This window comes from Aphelocoma coerulescens (genome assembly GCF_041296385.1).
Source record: "Aphelocoma coerulescens isolate FSJ_1873_10779 chromosome Z unlocalized genomic scaffold, UR_Acoe_1.0 ChrZ, whole genome shotgun sequence".
Lineage (NCBI taxonomy): Eukaryota > Metazoa > Chordata > Aves > Passeriformes > Corvidae > Aphelocoma > Aphelocoma coerulescens.
Genome location: NW_027184085.1, coordinates 10,810,334 through 10,829,069, shown reverse-complemented (window position 1 = coordinate 10,829,069; position 18,736 = coordinate 10,810,334). Strand labels below are relative to the sequence as shown.

Below are 18,736 nucleotides of genomic sequence, written 5' to 3'. Positions count from 1 at the left end.
ACTTTGAAGTTGATCTGATTCAAGTGGAAAAATCTGGTCCAAAGGGCTACCTGCTTGAAAGAGCCAGGTTGGGAGGAAAGTTGAGTCACTAAGAGTGATGTAACTGCAGAGAACAGAAATTAGCCGTTAGTCCAGCTGCAGCCTGACTTGACTATTTGTGTTTCTGCTTGCTGTGTGAGGGAAGTCAAAAAATGCAAGTCTGGAAGGGGTTTCAAGAGATGACCCAATCTCATCTCCTTCTCTGAGACTGACTTTGACAAATGTTGGTTCGTCATGTCCATGAAATCCTTTATTGGGAGGAATCCATGTAGGCAGGGCTGCTGCTGCCTGGGGATTACAAGCAAAGTCCATCGGGCGGATCTGAGCAGAGTTAAGGTTTGTTCAAGTCACTAACAATGAATTCTTGCTTCTTATTCCATTGAAACTCTCAAAGCAAGCATATCTTTCTGAGTGTCCATCCTGGCCAAATCTCAGGTGAACCGCATAATATTTTTTGGATTGTCGTATACAAGTATTCATCCCATGTTATGTCATGAGCCTGTTCTCAAGTGCTGCACACAGTGCTTGTGACCTGTCTTTGGTTAAGGGATATAGTTTAGTCTCCTAAGGAGTAACCAAGGCTGGATATGACCTGGTCCCTGGCTTCAGTAGGAGCTGGTAGTGCCTCCCTCTCCATCCTTCATGAGGATTTCTGGAGTTTGAGACTGGACTGGCATCAGCTCATCTGTGCTTTGTGCTTGAAGTGCTTTTGCACCAAGAGCTGTGAGCAAATGTGCAGATTTCTTGTGTCACTGGTGAACAAAGCTGGGGGGAGGTTACTTTGAGTTATTTGTAAGTGAAGCTGTGAGAACTATTCTGAGAGGATGGGAAAATTTAGATCTTAATAGAAACGTGGAACTGACAGCAACTGAGCAGCAACCGGATTCGTGCAGCCGATCAAAGAAGACCGGTCAGCATTTAAACTGATCCTCTGGGCAGGGATTAAGCAGGCTCCAAGGGCAGTGACATCATATCTGCAAAATGTCAAATCTAACTACACTTGGAGTTTCCTTTGGGTATTGCAAGTCTCTGGAGTGGACTGAATGCACGAGAATCCTAGCTTTCATTTAAAGACTAAGTGAGCTTGTAGGCTTTTTGTTCATGAAGGAAAGCTTGAAAATATGGTACTTCAAAAATTTTCAAAAAAACCCCACATTTATTGCTACTTTTTCTTTCTTTTCTTATATTTTAAAGCATTTAAGTTTTGTGTAGTTGAACCTGAGAGTCTCCAATAACTCAACAAAACCAGCTTTAAGTAAAATTTAAATGCATTTACAAATCCTTGGAATTGGCGCAGAGCTTTACTATTAAAGTTTTCCTGTGACGGACTCCCATAAGATGCACATTCAAAGCAGCAGCATTTTTAGCCAGCTGTGAAGTATCCCATACTGCTCTGTACAAAAAACACAGCAGCTTAATGGGGAGGGAAAAGGGGTTCTGCTGGACACCCCCTTTCTCCAGAGGCCTCGAGGAAAGGCTGGCAGTCTACTCTTCAGTACACAGCTTTCAAAGTCTTGGAGTGACATCCCTCAGAGGTATGTGTGTATTGGTGGGGGGCGTTTGCTTTCAGCGCGTGGTTAAGTGAAGAGCTATGAATGTTTTATGAAGAAAAGGGAAAGAACAGTGAAGGGTTCTGATTTCCAGTTGACGACGCTGGGTTGTTTATTCCCAGTGAAATGCCTGCAGCTGACCAAGGACTGAAGGGACAGCCTTTTCTTACACAGGAGTTGGTGACAGTGGCATTTGAAAAAGAGTGAACAAAATACATGTTTGGGCATGTGCCAGATGGTTTTGTTGTCTGTATTGTGGATGTGTTCTTCTGCCCATGTCTGGACTGCGTAGTGCTTGCAAGTGCTTTTGATTACTTTGCAAGGGCTTTTGATTTTAGTGGGCATTCAAGGGGAATGGGATGGGTGCCTGCATCAAGAGCAGCAGTCTTGCCATTTGCTCTTATTAAGTGCTCTGTATATGAATATTTGAGAGTGGATCGGTTAAGAATGAATTTGGAATTTTTTTGGTAATAAAATATGTGATAGTGAGGAGTGCTGAGGAGTGCAAGCCAGGCACTGCACGACGGGTCTTGGTGTAACTTATGTTCCCAAAAGCTTTTGCAAGTCATTAAAGACAATTTTATGACTGTACTGTTAAACTTTATTGAAAGGTCTGCTTCCAAACTGAGTTTAAGAACAGGACATTCAAAGTGGCATCTTATGAGGAGAATGGATGATCATCCTTTCAGCTTGGGCTTGGTTGGGGCAGGCAGAGAGATTGTATTTCTCTGTTGTACTGTCTTCATTATGCGTGCAATGTACTTCATAGCAATAAAACTTCTCTGAAGCATTTTCGTGCTGTAGCTCAGTTCTGGTTTTTAACTAGATAAATATAGTTGACTCTTGCCCCTGCATTTAACACAGTGTCTCATGTGTCTAATTTATTTTAAAGTGTCCTCTGTCCTGACATGTCCTGTTACTCAGCAGGGCTTTTATCAAGGCATTGAAGATTCCAGTTAAACCTGCTGGGATATTGCACAGCTGCAACGCTTTCAAGTTAACAAATTATCCACAGGTGTATGTTTTCAGGCTCAAACTTTTGGGTAACCTTTTAAGGAACCCGATTCGGTTTTTCTTTTTCTCCTACCTGTGGTCTAAGGACTGGGATTCATTAGTATCATAGTTGTTACTATTCTATTCATGTTAAGATCCCCATTAGTAATGTTAGTATTGATAATTATTAATTATTCTTGTTATTTTTCACTTTGTTCTTAAGATATTGTTGTAGATCCTGACCTCTTTGTTCCTGTATCTGAAAAAGTAGTGTTTAAAAGTTTCAGGGATCAAGTGGGAAAAAAAAAAAAGCAGCACATTTTATTCACTTAATACTCTGATGAACAACACTGGCCTAAAATCTGCAGGTTGCTTCCACAACCCTTGGGTTTGCTGGTATATTTAGCAGTTCTCCTTCTCAGAAACAAGCAGCAATTTGTGCATGCTCTTCACAGTTTGCCATGAAATTTTAATCATCTTTGCTACTTGGGCGTTTGGGTACTGCAAGAATGTTACTTGTGTGCATAACACACCCAGTCAGAAATAGCTGACCCGGTGCCTGGTGACTACAGCACATAGCTTAAAAATTGCCTCCGAATTGTGCATTTTGCTGTCTTGCAAGCTTGAAAACTTCCAAGGGTTTTTCATAATTCTGTAATCCTGGTTCTTCCCCTCTGTGACAGTGTCCTGGCAACCGCTTTACTTGTCTTGCTTGCTTGTTTTTCTCTTTCCTTTTTTGCTCTACTGATACTGTCACACTTGTGTTTCCTTGTGCCCAGTCCTGCCAGTAGGACTCATGGGAACCAGTTTTGTTTTGCATTTCATATTGCTCTGGATTTTGTAAACCGCTTTTTGGATAAATCTTTACACAATTAAAAATAACCAAAACCAATAAAGGTGTTTTGAACATTGCTTATTACCTTGCTCATACTGAAAATTATTCTCCACAGTGGGTAAATTTGTTATTTGCAATCTGTACGACAACTGCCCAGTAAGAAATACTTGATTGGCAGTTGATAACTTGATGTTGTTTTCTTTCCTGTGTCTCAAATCCTGCAAACCCCTCTGGAGAGGGAAGCACTGCTGTGTGATGCCAGTCTGGTGCCTGCTGCAACAGCAGCTGCACCACCTGATGTTCAAGGTCCCCCTTGAACCACATCTTGCTCCTCTGTAGCCCTGTACAGCTCATCCTTGAGTTTTGGCGAAGGGGCTTGAGGCTGCTGGTTGCTTCAGGAAGGATCAGGGCATTGAGAGCAGCACCTCTGCGTGGCTCAGAAAAGCTGCAAACATCCCTGCAAGGAAACTTCTACGTGCTGACCCTGCTCTGTGCTGCCTCCTCCTTTCCACCTCCTTCGCTTGGACCACAGCTAACATAGCAAAGCTCAGCAGAAACAGCAGTATAGCTTGGGCTATACAGATGTGTGGTGATGGGCAGCTAGGTGCTAAATAGCTTCCTTCCGTACCCTCCCAGCCCTCTCTTGGTGTTCCAAATCCAAATTGAAGGACTTTCTGCACGTTTTCTCTCAGCGAGAAGGTTGCCGCATATGGAAGATGCACATCCTGAAGGGGACAGATGGGCTGGGAATCCAGATAACGGGAGGCAGAGGGTCGAAGCGGTCCCCTCACAGCATCATCGTCACCCATGTGGAGGAAGGCGGCTCTGCACACAGGTGAGGTGACAGTGGTGCCTTCATGGTGGTGGGTGTGATGGAATGTCCACAGCCACTGCTGTTAGCTGGATTCACAAGAAGAGTGCAGGGGTTTTGCCCTCCCACTGTGTGAGGGTGAGAATATGGCATTTTTAGCTTAAAAATACATTTTTGTGTTTGATCACTGAAGCTTGTAGAAGAAGGTTTAGTCCAAATTGTAGACAGATCAAACACTTCCTTGGTGGTTGGAGGGAAAACCAAGGAGCCGCATGGCTTGTAGGGCTTTTCCCCCAAGTTCCTTTTTGGAAGATGTGCCTTTCCCACGGGATCTGTTGTGCAACCCAGGGTGCTCACTGCCAGCCCTGCTGTTCCTGATGGGGTGGAGATGGGGCAGAGATGGGGCTTGCTGCTATTCCCTGACCTAATCCAGTGGGTCACAGAGAAGACTTGTGGGGTTTCAGCCCTGCAAAGAGGGTGAAATGCCCCTGGTTATAACAATGATTTCCTCATTGTGGGAAATTCCATTTCCTCAAAGTGGGCACCTTTCTGAGCCCCACTTCCTAGAAAGTAACACTAACTGGTAAGTGCAAGCCTAGCTTAGTAAAATCACATGTTGTCCATGCCTCCAAATCCCACCATGTGCCACTGGAGCCCAGCTCCAGTGGGAGAACTACCCTGCAGCTCCATGTTCCCGCTCTGTTTCTGCAGGGATGGCAGGCTGATGGCCGGCGACGAGCTTCTCATGATCAACGGGCAGTCACTGGTGGGGCTCTCCCACCAGGACGCCGTGGCCCTCCTTCGCTCGGCCGCTGGCCTGGTGCAGCTGGTGGTCTCTAGCAAGGTACAGACATTTCCTGGGTGGTCTCACAAATGTATATCCACAAATGTTTGTGCAAGTGCTGCGTGAAAAAGGCATGTTTTCCATAGGGAATCACATGTGCACATTTGCTGCGCTAAATTTAAGGCACAGCAAGGGGAAATATATCAGTAGCTGCCGTAAGTCTATGGCAGATCAGCTCAGTATAGTCCGAATTAATGATTTGCTTGTACTGTCACTGTCACTTAGTGTGCAGATGAGTCTTTATTCATGCAGACATTACCTAAGTTCTGGCCAAAACCATTTTCTTAAAATTACATGCTAAGTAAAGCAGGCTGTTCTGAGCCTCTTCTGCTTCCTGCCTGCACAGTCTGTGTACCTCTCATCTCTGTCCTATCTATGTGCCTGAGATTTCTTGATGATGATCTCTTGGCTCGAGTTCCTTATTTTGTCCTTGTTAATAGTGTGGAGTGGAGCTCTTACAGATAAAGGAACATGAAATTTCAGGGAAATGAGAGTGGAACTTATTAATCAGTTGGACTCTTCATTCTGTCTTGATCACAGAAGAGGTTGAGGGGATATTACATAATATTTTCATTCTTTGTTTAAGAAGATCCTGCTCACCCATGTTTGCTCTTCTCCATGGTTCACATCCTGCTTCCTCTGGACCTGGGTTGCCACAGGTGTTTGGTGGGTGGCCAGTCAACTCCCAAAAGCACCCAGGGGTCTCAAATTAGGATGTGTCTGCAAGGTGAGGGTCACCAAGGCCTTTGAGGTGGTGACAGGAATATTGCAGCCCAAGTGGAGCACTTGTATACCTGCATTTCCAGGATGTCAACAAGGCGCTGTGTCAGTATTTTTAAATTTTTGATTAGCTTCACCTTCAGATTTCCCCAGCCATCCCAAAGCAGGTTTCTATGGCTTTAATGTCTGGATGCTCTTAAGGCTTCCCCAGGCTCTGTATGCACATGTTTTTCAAGAAGAGACACTATTCCACCATATTCAAGGTGAAGAGCCTGTGACTTCTCTAGCATTTCTGCTAGACATTGAAGTTCATTGCAGACCTTCTTCAGGGTCACAGTCTGGTGTTAACCCCACCAGCGTTTTTTCTGGATACACCACACTTTGACCTGAAGTAGGTACATTTTGTGTTTTCCTTAGACAGCTGGGCTCTACCAAAATACAAGGCAGTAGGCTGCATATATTTCTCCTTAAAATTAAATGCTTGTTCATAATGGTCACGTCATCGAAATAATCATCATGCATAAGCTTAGGACATAAAACTTCACTGTCCTGATCAGGCTGTGAATCTGCTTGTCCTGTGCTCTGTGCACTCGGACAGTTTTCGTGGCCCTGGAAGGGGGGACTTGGAAAGGCAAGCAGTAGCAAATACAGCCTGTGCTGTGTTTCCAGCAGCCCCAGAAAAGGTGTGGATAGGTGAAGTGTTCCCCAGCAGCTCCCTCTGGGCATTATTTGTTAGCATAGGAATTCAGCTTTGCCTTTTGGCCTGGTGAGTGCTCAATAACACAGAATTTGTTCTAAAAGCAATGAGCCTATCTGGCCACTGCTTTTGGCTGAGGCACATGTTTGCCTGCCAGAAAAGATGGCAAAGACTGGAAACAGATGCTGGAGCATCAGGACTGACTTGGTAGAGGATTGGTAGGTCAGCTTGCATTGTATTCTCCTAAGTAGGGTTGTTAGTGTATTATTCTTATGTGTGTAGGTAGATAAACATGTGAAGGGAGCATCCACAGGGAGGGAACAGGAGCACAGGGTGTGATTTGGGATGCAGTGGAATGAGTAATGAGGTCTGTCAACTCTCAGACCACTCGCAGTGATGTTTACTAAACCCAAAGTGGGGAGGAACTGGCTGCTGGAGAAGCATTTATTTTAAATTCTCCTTTATGAAATCTAAATGTTTTAAATGTGTACTGGCATATGTTTACTATATATGCTCTTTAAAACCAAGCCTGCTTTTTATAACCAAACCATTAAAAGTTTGAGCCCATGGAAGTGTGTAACAGGGGGAGGATTACCAGGGAGCTCACACTGGGCAGGTGAGATGGAGCAGTTTTACTGTGACACTGCTGTTTTTCTGCATGTGATGTAATATATTTTTTGTCTCTCGGGTAGGAATCTTCTGAAGGCGATCTTCTGAAGTATCCTTCTACCAGTTTGCCAGACTTGCTTAGCACTTGCTCAGTCCAAGACTCTGTCTCTTGCACTGACAATAAGGAAAACGAAGAGCCAGAAGAAGATGTGAAAGGAGTGAATGTGTCTCCTGAAAAACTGGTTGCTGTAAGTGTGGTTTTGGTGTGACACTTTTACTCTCTCTCTCTCTCTCTCTCTCGATGCCCATTTGCATCTGTCACATTCTTCTATAGCCCGACATGGAGCAGTCCTCGGGACGAGGCAATCCCATCCCACCCAGCCGTTCTCTGCACAGGAAGCGGGTGAGAAGCTGGAAGGGGGATGGCATTTACCACAACCCCTGCCATCTCTGCGCTGCAGCAAGGCAGCAGCACACGGAGCAGGAGCTCTCGAGACCTCCAGCCTATGTTGCAATCGTGGTTTTGTTTTTCTCTTCGATTGTTTTCCACCCGCTTCCACTGCTTTTGTTGGATCTGATGCAAAGTCTCTCGCCGTGCTTACGCAGTTACATGATCTTCTTTCCCCTCCTTTTGTAACAAAACTTCTTTAACAGTTTATGATCCAAGTCTTGAACTTTGTATTTGCTCTGTTGAAGCCAACAGACTCTTTGGAGGAGGGATAGGAATTTCTGGCTGTGAACCATAGTTGAAGTTCCGCCGAGTAAATGCTGCCGGTTGATAATCTCACTTGCATTCCCTTCAGGGCTGCATTAAGAAGAGATTAAGTGGGTTATTGTTATTTATTTGTAATGTAGGAGCTCTATGAAACTTCATAGGTCTTCTGGGCCTCTCTTGTATTGTACAGACAAAAAATAAAATGTTTCTAATCTAAAGAGCTTGCGGACTTGTTTTCCAGCAAGGGAAGACATGTGGATTCACTTGAAGCTTTTATCTATTTCTTATTTTCCCTTGTTGTCTTCCCCTCTGTGACAGTTAAAATAAATCAGTTAAGCCTCTGGATGGCTCAGATATGATACTGGTTTGGTGATTTGTTTTGATTTTATATTCTTACACCTTAGCAAAAAAGGCTGCTCCCCAGGATGAGTCTCATGCTGTAGTCTAGCTGATGCTGGTGTTCACTTCCTACCTGCCTCTCATCTCTGACTTACTTTGAGTCAATGTTTGTAACAATTCTCACTCTCACACATCTCAGTACTCTGACAATTTTGTTATTTCTTCACTGTCTTCTCTTCTATGTGCCAGAGTGCCTTTTTGGGGGGAGGAAGAGAAAAACAAATAAATGGGGGATGCTTAGCATGCTGATGTTGGTGTAGTGTTTGTGTGCTAACTTGAGTGGGCATTTAAGCATTCTTTTGACTATCAAAATACTTCAAATTCTTCTACGTATCATGCTTCCAGTTCTGGTAATTTCTAATAAGGCTATGGCTCAACAGCACTTAAATATAAAAATCAATTTTGACAAAATTTAATTATGTGTGGCTTCAGGATTAAGCTCTCTGGCATTCCAGTGACTCTTTTAGCACATACGAGGAGTTATTTGTCACTTGGTTGGCTCATGTGTTTTCCAGCAACTGTGTCTGGTTGCCAGTGATGGCTTTTTTATCAAGCGTTTCCTTTCCAGATTAATAATGCTCAGGGAAGCTCAAGATGGTTGAGGTGCACGTGACCATGAGGACACAGCTGCATGAGCCTCCCAGAGCCCTTCAGCTTGGACTTGAGTTTAGAGCCTGATGTCCTTTCCAGTGCCACTGCAGCTGGCAGTGATGGCAGCCACTAACTCAGAGCCAGCTGGGTTTGCCTGCCTGACTGGTATTCCTGCTCCTGATGGCAATAGCTCTGTGCTTTCAGAATACATCATGGAAAGGCTGAGGGGAAATCACAGAAATCTGGGTACAATAAACACTTTAGAAGAGCAGCAGCAAGATTTTCTTTTCTTTGTGTTTTCTGCTTCTATTAATTTCTTTTGTTGAAAGGATGTAATTTAAAGGAATGTAATAAGTTATTGGTGACTCTCTGGGACCTCTTCTGTTTTTGCTTGATCTGCAGCTGAAATCATTGCTTCTCTGATCCTAAGCACAGAATGCGTTTGTGTTCCCCTTGCAATTGCTGTGTCAGCCTCGGAGTGCAGACGAGGCTCTCTGCAGCCTGGGGTGGGGCAGTCTGCACAGTGTAAACCTCTCTGCTTTACGTCCTCATCCATCCTCATCAGGTGTGGGCAGCCTGAGCTGAGCTGGGTTGTGCAAATACTGCATACCACCAGCCAGGACAGAGGAAGGTAAATGTATGGAAAAGATAAAATTCATGTGGCTTTTTTCCACCTGGCAAGACTGGGGGGGGGGATTTTTCATAACAAAGCTTAGAAGCTGATTTCAAGGCCAGTATGAAATCAAAGCATCACAAGATTTTATTTTTAAATATATATAAATGTATAGTCAAATAGCTTATTGCAAAATCGCTTTGGAAATCACTGTTCTTTGCTGCTCTCACGCTTTTGATGATATTCATGTGTCTTCTCTTTCTCTCACATATATTCCATTATATCTGTACTGTAGATAAGGGATGACAGCGTGACTGAGGATTAAAGCAGGAACTAAGCTGAACTATTTTTAATCAGTGCAAATGTAATTGTATTAGACTTCCACGATGGGTTGTACTCAAGGGCTGGAGCAGGTAACTGAGACTCTGATCTCAGTCTAAGAGTCAGGACATCTTAGATTTGAAGCTGATTCTCAACTCAGCCCTGACCAGGAGTTACCTTTCTTACCTCTGACAAGAGGTTAATGGATTTTCTTGTTTACTCTGTGGGGCTTTGGAGGGACTTAAAGGGATGCTGTCAGGTGCTGGGTAGTTATGTCATAATGAGTAATTCAGAGTGTTTTATTGTCAGCTGAGGCTTCACTGTCCCTTTTCTGACCCAGAACAATGTCTGTCTAATTCTTAAGTCTAGAAGATATTACAAAACTCTCAAGAGCTTCCAGGTTTGTCAAAGATGTATTCTGTTGTTAACTTCTCTGTGAATATATTTCACTGCTGAGTATTCAAAACCTTAATTAATAGACGTGATGGACTTGCTGCTTTAGCACCTGATTGCCTAAAGGCTGAACCAGGCAGAAAAAACCATCACTTGGAATGAAGGTATGTATTCAAATCTTCATCCTTGTAGCTACTTAGAACTCAGCTGGACCAGGCTCTTGAGGAAACTGATGTAAGTTGTCACTGTTTTGAAATGGGACACCCCCCCAAGGTCCCTTCCAACCTGGCTTACTTTAAAATTCTGTGAAAAAAATAATAAAAATGAAAATTATCTTGTCTAGAGGCTGGGGGCCAAAAAGTTTCCCCATGAGCAAGTTGTGTTTTCAACTCTCTTAAGTTCTGCTCCAGCATTTTCAGACAGGGAAATAGAGTCTGAGCTAGTCAGCTTCTGCAGGATACAGCAGAAGAGTTTAGTGACACTTGTAAATAGTAATTTAAGAGAAATACCACTTTAAGTCTTACTTGAAAGTCCACTTGTTAAGTTTCATTAATAAAAATCACATAATACAATTTTATTTGAATTTGCTTTTGCAGTCTCCTTATGTAAAGCCCTGTTTAACATTAAACATGCCTAAAGTTCTAACTTTATTCAGCCTTGTGCTGCCAGGCAGAAAAAGGATTTCGTTAATATCCTTAAAGTGCATTTCTTTCAGAAGTAGTTTGGCCAGAATGTTCCTTAACTTCAGACATGAAACTTCAGAGAGTTGTGTTGTCCTTTAGGACAACACAACAATTTCAGTGATTTTAAACTCCTCCACCCTAACCCATATTTTGCCATGTGCAGTTGACACTGCTGTTCTAAAATGTCACTATTTATGTCCAAGTGTGAAATAGGATAATATGATAGTATTTGCCTTGGATAATTTATTTTTAATTCTAATTCACTTTTACTAGTTTTTCTGTTGCTTGAAATTGAATCTGTCACTGTATTGATGTCTGGTGGAGCAACTTGGGAAGTAAACTCTAAAGAGACGGCTCATCTACCAAGAGTTTGCAAAGTGTCCAATGATTTTGGGGCATTTTTGGTCCCTAGACAGATGCATGTGCCATTCTTAATTGCTTCAAAAGTTACTTGCCTATGTATGGTTCCATAGCTGATGGTCTGAGTATTTTTTTAAACGTTCAGCTTCAGTGACCAGCTTCATATTAATGGCTTGAAATTCTAACAAGTTAATAAACACAGCAAGAGGGTGTCTGCCTCAGAAGGTTTGGATCTGCAGTTGCTGGAGGCAGGGATGGAAGGCTGGGGACTGCTTCTTTGTACTTAAATCTTGTGTTCTCCTTTGGGCATCTGCCAGTCCTGATGCTGGAGGCAGGACCCTGAGCTGAGTCTACTCCATGGAGAATGGAACTGTGCAAAAGAGGAAGGGAGGTCATCCTTATCTCTGCCTTTGGAGGGGGCGCTGGGAAGAGAATTTGCCTCCCTATGCCCAAGCTCACTGTGCAGGCAAGCCCTGGGGACACAGCCTCTGGCAGCACCCCCAGCTGCATGACCCTCTGCTGTGGGTATCAGGGCCTTTCTACTCATATTTAATCATTTTGAGATGACCTGAAGTGTGTGATCTGTGTCGTCACGCCAGCGCTGGGCACGTTGCACGGAGAGACAGCCATGACCCAGCAAGGTCTTCACCCTCCTACCAGGAACAGAAACAGGATGTCTCCTGTTTAAGGTTCCTTGCGTGATCCGGGTTACCTGATCCCTGCCAAAATCCACTTGTGGTTTTCATGCAAGACATGTAACTGAAAGGGGATAAATAAAGCTGTTTGGTGAACATGAAGAATTGCATTTGTTTAACTCAGTTCCCTCCCTGTTTATATATTTTTTTCTGTGCTGTAGGACTAACTAGTAGTTTTCTGCCGTGAGCCTTTCTGTCTTACCAGGGAATCCATACATAATTACCTGTAGCCATGCAAGCATAATGAAGAGGATAACAATGCCATAACTTTAAAAGCAGTCTTGGGGTCAAAAGTTCTTCTGGAAACACTGAGAGAATTTCAGAGAAAGCATTAGCATTGAGAAGGAACAGGAAGCATAACTCAACAATTAAATGTGTGCAGAGCGTGGGGAGGGGCCCTTGTTACTTGGAGTACTGGAGTGTTTGTTCCCATTAGGGCACTGCAGTCTCAAGACAGGCTGCATAAACATATCTCATTCCTCAAACAGCACTGCATGGCTGGGAGAAAAGCAAGAAGATGATTTTCCTGGCAGAAATTTGGTTAGCAATGAAATGCTTTACTTAGGGTGGGGGGAAAGGGAAGAAACGGAAGAGCCTGGTGTGAGGCTTGGTTATGTCCTGGGAATAGTTCAGTAACTGTTTTCATGGTGAGGGCTGGCAGTGTTTGCAGATCCTGCCTTCTGCCACATCACCCTTGGAGAAGAGGCAGGCAAGGGCTGTGTCCAGTTACACCTTGGCATGGCCCGGAGCTGCTGCTCAGCTGTAAATGCTGAACTTGTTGAAAGTCTGGCTGAACTGTACCTTTCTGAGGTACGGTCTTGTCCAGCATATCCATGGGTGCCCAAGCAGTGCCCTTTAACCCATGCTGTGGCTGATGAGATGCTGAGTCCTACAGTGACTCCAGAAGCAAGTTTTCAGAGTAAATATAGTTAGGAATTTGGCCAAGAGGAAATGACAAAATGCTTGGAGACCAAATCTTGTTCACACAGATCCGTGTTGTTTCTAGAAGCCCTATCACATTAAAATAAGCATTTGCAGTTCGACTTGTTGAGGGGGGGTTGCTCAGGGATGAGCTGATTGTGGTGGTGTGACACTGGTCAGGGCTGGAGGAAGGTGTTGGCAAGCATCACATGAGCTGGGGGAGGAGGAAGAGTGCTGAAAGGCCCCCAGGGGGTGCAGTGTCACTGAATTACTGTTTTTCATACATTGTAAAATTCACCTGTCAAGGAGACATTAACATGAATGTGTTCTTCATGTCAGGAGGGAGCTCCTCAGAGCACTCATATCGTTCCCTGTGCCTGGCTCCCAGCCCTTCTGGGCCTTTTCCTACTGCCTCCATCTTTAAGGCAAGACCAGAGAAAACTCTTTCACCCAGGGGCCAGTACTTGAAGGGTTCTCTGTAGATGTGGTGCAGTCTACAAAATGTGAAATACCTCCTGTTGCTTTGGCTGGTGGAAGATAACCTTTCTGACTTGACCATAAATAACAGTGTAGAAAAGGCCCCCAGTTACAATTTTTGCTCTTCCTATGTGATATATTTGAAAGCCAAGTCAGCAGAGTAATAGAAACAGAAGTTTATCTATGGTACAGGTTCTGCATGGTCTTTGTTTTTGTGAATGAGGGCTCTTCCCATAAAGCATCAGATACAGTACAGCTTGTCTCTCCTTTGGCTGTTTGGATAACTGCCCAGTTTTGAAGGAGATGAACTGCCTTTAACAAGCTAAAAATAACACCCTCATGGCACTGGAACAAGAGAAATGCTGTCGCAGCCATGCGGTTCACATACATTAGCAGAAGGATGATACAGGCTCTAGAATTTTTGAGTTAGTATGGATGTCTCACTACCACATCTGCCAATTTTTGAGCATGTACACTGTCCAGTCTTGGTTGGGATCAGGTAGAACTCATTTGAGATGTGCTGTGCAGCTTCTATAATGTATGAGGCTTCAGATCCTTGAAGATCCAGGTATGAAAGACACTTAATTTTTACATATTCCATGTCTTCTTGTGTACTTAGGATGGTATAAAATGCCAGTTTGGAGCTGAAATCCAGAGCTCCCACCAGTGGCGTCATGGGAATGGTCTCTGCAGCTGTTGGTTGATGTCGGTATTAAGAAGGTCTTGTTTCATTCTCAGGAGAACTGTTTATTTTGAGGCGTGATTATTGCATGTTTTGTTCCTTACTGGGAATAAAAAGGTTGTCATTATTTTAAAAAAAAGAAGGAAAAAAAGATAAGCAGTTTATTGTTTGTCAGGATGCAAAGGCTCCGGATTTGTGCTAAGCCATGAACTGAGCACGTATTAAACAAAATAATGGAGTAGCTGAACTAGCTTTCACACTGCTTGAGTTCCATGTTTGTCATGGATGCATGGAATCCTTTAGGTCTCTGCTGTTTACTAAGGCTGGTCTTCTGGGATCTCTCTGCAGCACATAGAGACATCTCGTGGGCAGTGACTAAACTGCATGGAAAGCATGTGTCCTGCTTTTTTGATGTTTGGGGAGGAAAAAAGGATAAAGCATAAAAAGGAGAACAGGAGGGATCTGTTTGTGTGCGTTTGATTTTCTTTAGCTCAAAAGCTGTTTCTAGTGAAAATCATAGTATACTGCAGAAGAAGAGTAATCTGGTCCAAAAAGGATTGGGAACTGTTTAGCTGGGAGCATCTTACTGTTTTCAAGTGCATGTGTTGTCTGCGATATGTGTTTCTTGGAGAACTTGGCTGCGTTAGCCATTTCCTGCATTTCTTCCTGTTTAAAAGGATATTTTTCAGAAGATTTTTTTCTCTTCAAAACATTATTAATAATTTTAGTGACTCTTTGGAAGTCTGAAAATGGAGTCTGCTTTGCTTAGTTGCAGCTCTTGACCAGTGAGTTATTGGAGCCAGCACAGCTGGGATCCTGCTACATCAAGAATCTCCAGCATCCTCTGAACATGGTCAACACATTGTGGCTTCTGGTATCAAACACATTCAGGAAGGTTTTGGAGAGTCTTGTAAAAAATAAATAGAACATTATGGAAGATGAGAGTAGCTCAGCTCTGCCATAGTGCATTTCCAGTCTGTTTACAGAGTGTGCCTAGGCAGATAATGCTGCTGTCTTTGTGCTGGTGAATGCCAGGTTTTGTTTCTTGTGCAGGTTTGTGTGTGACTACTCTGTAGGTTTTGAAAAGACACACAAAAATAACTGTGCCTCCTGAAGTGAATAGTAATTCCCTGTCTAGCAACTACTGCATTATACTGAAGGCTTAAGGTCGCTTTTGAGTGCAGGCATTCGGTAAAGTGGCAGACTAGATGTTCTTAGAGACCACTTTAAAAGCTTTTGTTTTGTTTATTTGGCATTTCCACTTATTCAGAAAGCTAGGCAGCTCCAGTTCTTGACTGTTTATCAGATTTCCTGATCTCTTGCTGTGCATAAACCAAGAGGTTTCCAACACTTTCTTTAAAATTAAGTAAAGGAGGCCTTGGGTTCCCATCTCCTTTGCCTGGGTGGGAGGAAGTATGGTCTGCACCAATGGTACCAGCACAGGGAATTCCCAGGCAAGCTTCTGGGGAAGGTGGTGGATGCTTTGTTACATCAGTGCTGCTAAACACAGCCCAAATTTGAGCCTTCCTGAAGCCTCCCTGGTCAATGTACAGAACTGCTGTCTGCCCTGTCAGCTTTGCACCAGCTTTTTTGAAACCAGGGCACTGGTTTTTTCTGAGGTGCCAGTTTAAGGCACTGAACTAGTGCTGATGTGGAGGTGATGTTCCTTATCTTTTCCTCCATCCCTGGCTCTAAGCTGTTCTCTGCTTTTGTGTCATGACAGAGGGGACTAGTAATGCAGTGCCCTTTGGAGAAGGGGAATCCTCTAGCTTTCACAAAAATTGCTAAGTCTGGATTTAATTTGGACTTCTTGTGAGCCCTATGGTTCAGTTGAGGGAGCTCCCTGAGCCTTGGGATGTGCTGTGTTTTGGAAAAATGCCCCTGGGTGCTGCAGCCCCTGATGCAGTATGTCCCAGCTCATCAGCCTCTTCCTAGGATCTGTGCAGCTTTGTACATGCTCTAAAACAGAGCAGTAAGGCATGTAAAACTCAGTGCTGTCCAAGATTAGAAAATCCATGTCCTCTGCATCACTTGCAGTGTTAATTCTCATAAATTACAGTGCTGCAGTTTGTAATTTGTCTGTGAGATGGATTCAATTAAAGTGAAAAACAGCTAATTTAAAAGTGAAGGTATTTTACTTTCTGTGCAAGGCAAAGGGGCATGTGGAGTTCCCTGCCTAGTGGATACATTTAAGGCTTAAAGCATGCTGTGCCCCATGAGGCAATAAGTAATTGCACAAATGACTGAAACAGCTAGAATTATACCATATCTTGGAAAAAAAATCTTGAAAATTTTTTGAAAGGTTAAAGACTTTAAGGCATCAGCTGGTCTCAAGGGACTGGGAAAAAAGACTCTGTGCAGGGAGCAGGTGAAGGCTTGCATTGGGTCTTCTGGGCATTGCTCTGAAGGGTCCGTGCTGGCTCCTCGTGGAGGCCTGTTGGGTTCCTCCTGATGGCTGCCCCACAGACAGTGGTGCTGGGGCAATTCATGGTTAAATGTTTGGGGTAGTGCTGCTTAAGGAAAAATTGTCGTGGTCAGTGACCAGGACAGAGTGCCAATGGGACCAGAGAAGATGCAGAATTTTCCCATGGAGCTTGGGCTGGGGCACAGCCGTTCCTCTTTCACATGGCTGTTCTGAGGAAGGGCGGTGGTCTTGCTGGTGGACTTGCTTTGCCAGTGCGGGTAGGGCAGAATTTGGCATGCTGCAGACTTCTCAGTCTGGTTCTCGCTGCTTCATTCCCAAACCACCAGGATAAACTGGTCTGCATGCTGCCAGTGCTCCTCAGCAGAGCCAGCCAGGCTGTGCCATGGGGAGTCGGGTGGGCTCGCTGATGGGAAGGGCAGCAGCTGAGGAGCTCTGCAAGGGCAGCAGAAAAGCAGTTTGCTTATTAAATTGTATCAACCTCTGTGTGCCGTCTTGTTTTTGTAGATCGGCAGGGATTGCCAAGCTGTTTGCGGTTAAACAATACAGACTGTCATAATCCTGCTCTTCATCTCGCCTAATTAAGAGCCTGGTCACGCTGGAGCTTTGCCCAGGCGAGGACTCTGAGGGCAGTTGTTCATTCTGGTGCAGTGCCAGGACCGCGTGTCCCTGATAGCGCCGTTTCCTTTGAAATCAATTGAGATGTCACCGTCACTTGATCCCAGAGCTACTTAATGAACTGGCAAAATGGGCTCTATTTTTAGATCTCCCTTCAAAACTACTGTGCATGTTAAAGCTCCCCTTGTCCTTAATGCTGGGATGGCATTGGGCAGGATTTATTGGTTTAGTTTAATAAGAGACCTACAGGACTGAAATAATAAGCTTCATTTCCTTGAAAGTGAGGAAAATTAAAGTGGCATGCTTAAATCTGGGCAGCCACCTCAAGACAGTAAAGCAATATGTTCACAGCCAGAAGGATAAGGTGGAGCTGGGTTTTTCTTCTTGTCTGAGTTACAAGGGAGCCAAAGATTACAGACACACACGCCTTTGGGGAGTTCTTGCAGGCTTTGTAGATCAGATTTCTAAGTGTTTTCTGAATAGGATAAAACCTCCTGGTGGTTTATTAGGCAAGCTCAACAACTTAAAGAATATCTACTTCATTGCAAATGCTAGTGTCTTCCCCTATGTGTTTATAATTAGCATCAGAAAAATACTTCTACTAAAATAAAAAAAACCCACAGACATAGATAATCTAAATGTTTTTACTTCCTAATTGTAGTCCGAAGCCTATTTGGATAAAATATAATTTCAGGAAGCTGCTGAGAATGTCTTGAGACTTTCCCTAGCATTGGTGTTTGCATACATGTGACCTTCTGTGGATCATACGTGGGGTTTGGGCTTTGATGTCTGTAGGCTCACAGGCTCCAGGATTGCCATGAGGGGAAGGTAGTGTGGGGTGCACAGTTTTAATACAAGTGGCAATTGTGTCCTGGTTTTCTACCCACCCCAGTAGATGAAAATGTATGGAGTTGCAGAATGCATTGGTACTTTTCTCCTGTGGCACAAAAATCAGCAAAAACCCCAACCTACTGGCAACAAACCAAACTCAAACCTCATGTAATAGAGGCACAAGATGTACTGAACAGGTCACCCTTGAGCCTGGGCTCAGGGTGGAAACTGGCCCTGGCAGAGGTGATTTCAGCATCTTTTTGTACACTGCTACAACCTAAGTAATTTTTTCCCCTGTCCTCTGAGCTGGAGGAAGTGATCCAGCTTTGTGCTGGGAGCTGTGTGGTCTTATCAGGTGTAACTGCCAATGTCCATGCAGACTGCTTAAACCAAACAGCTGTATAGCTCCAGACTTGAGCTGCATTGTGCTCAGCTCCAGAAAAGTCAGATTGGACCCATCCCTGTCTGTTCAGATAGTTAAACAGCACACCAGCAAAACTGGCTGCTTTAGGGAGACATTCCTCTTGTTTTTCTTCATCTCTGTGCTTCACATATTCCCCACCACAGAGTTGGCACTGGCCCTGGGCACCAGTTGGTTTGTACACCTGTAAAGCCACCAGCTACATGATTTTTGTGTCTGCGCAAATGATTTCTACCCTCCTACAGGGGAGGCATCCTCAGTTCATAAAGAGTGTTCTCACTTGTAGGGTAAATTTCAATGTTATCTTTGTGAGATCCATGAGGTGCTGTCTTATTTCCACATGCTTCTGCTGTCTTCTGGATATCCCAGAAGTCTCTCGAAAGGAGAGCTCGTGATACTTTGGCTGTGGCCTAATTGCTGATGGTTTGGGTGTCTTGGGTGGGTTTTTGAATCTAATGTCTTACATATTTTCTGGAATGAATCCCTCATTAGGATG

At 44.0% G+C, this 18,736-nt stretch overlaps 1 protein-coding gene across 1 annotated transcript in view; it reads left to right on the top strand.

Moving 5' to 3' along the window:
- PDZD2 (PDZ domain containing 2) overlaps positions 1–18,736 on the top strand; it is a 139,545-nt gene that overhangs the window by 80,241 nt on the left and 40,568 nt on the right. Inside the window, exons 3-5 of the mRNA XM_069000968.1 lie at positions 4,110–4,252; positions 4,940–5,072; positions 7,182–7,346. Of these exons, the coding sequence (XP_068857069.1) occupies positions 4,110–4,252; positions 4,940–5,072; positions 7,182–7,346 (441 nt within the window). The remainder of the gene's footprint in view (positions 1–4,109; positions 4,253–4,939; positions 5,073–7,181; positions 7,347–18,736) is intronic.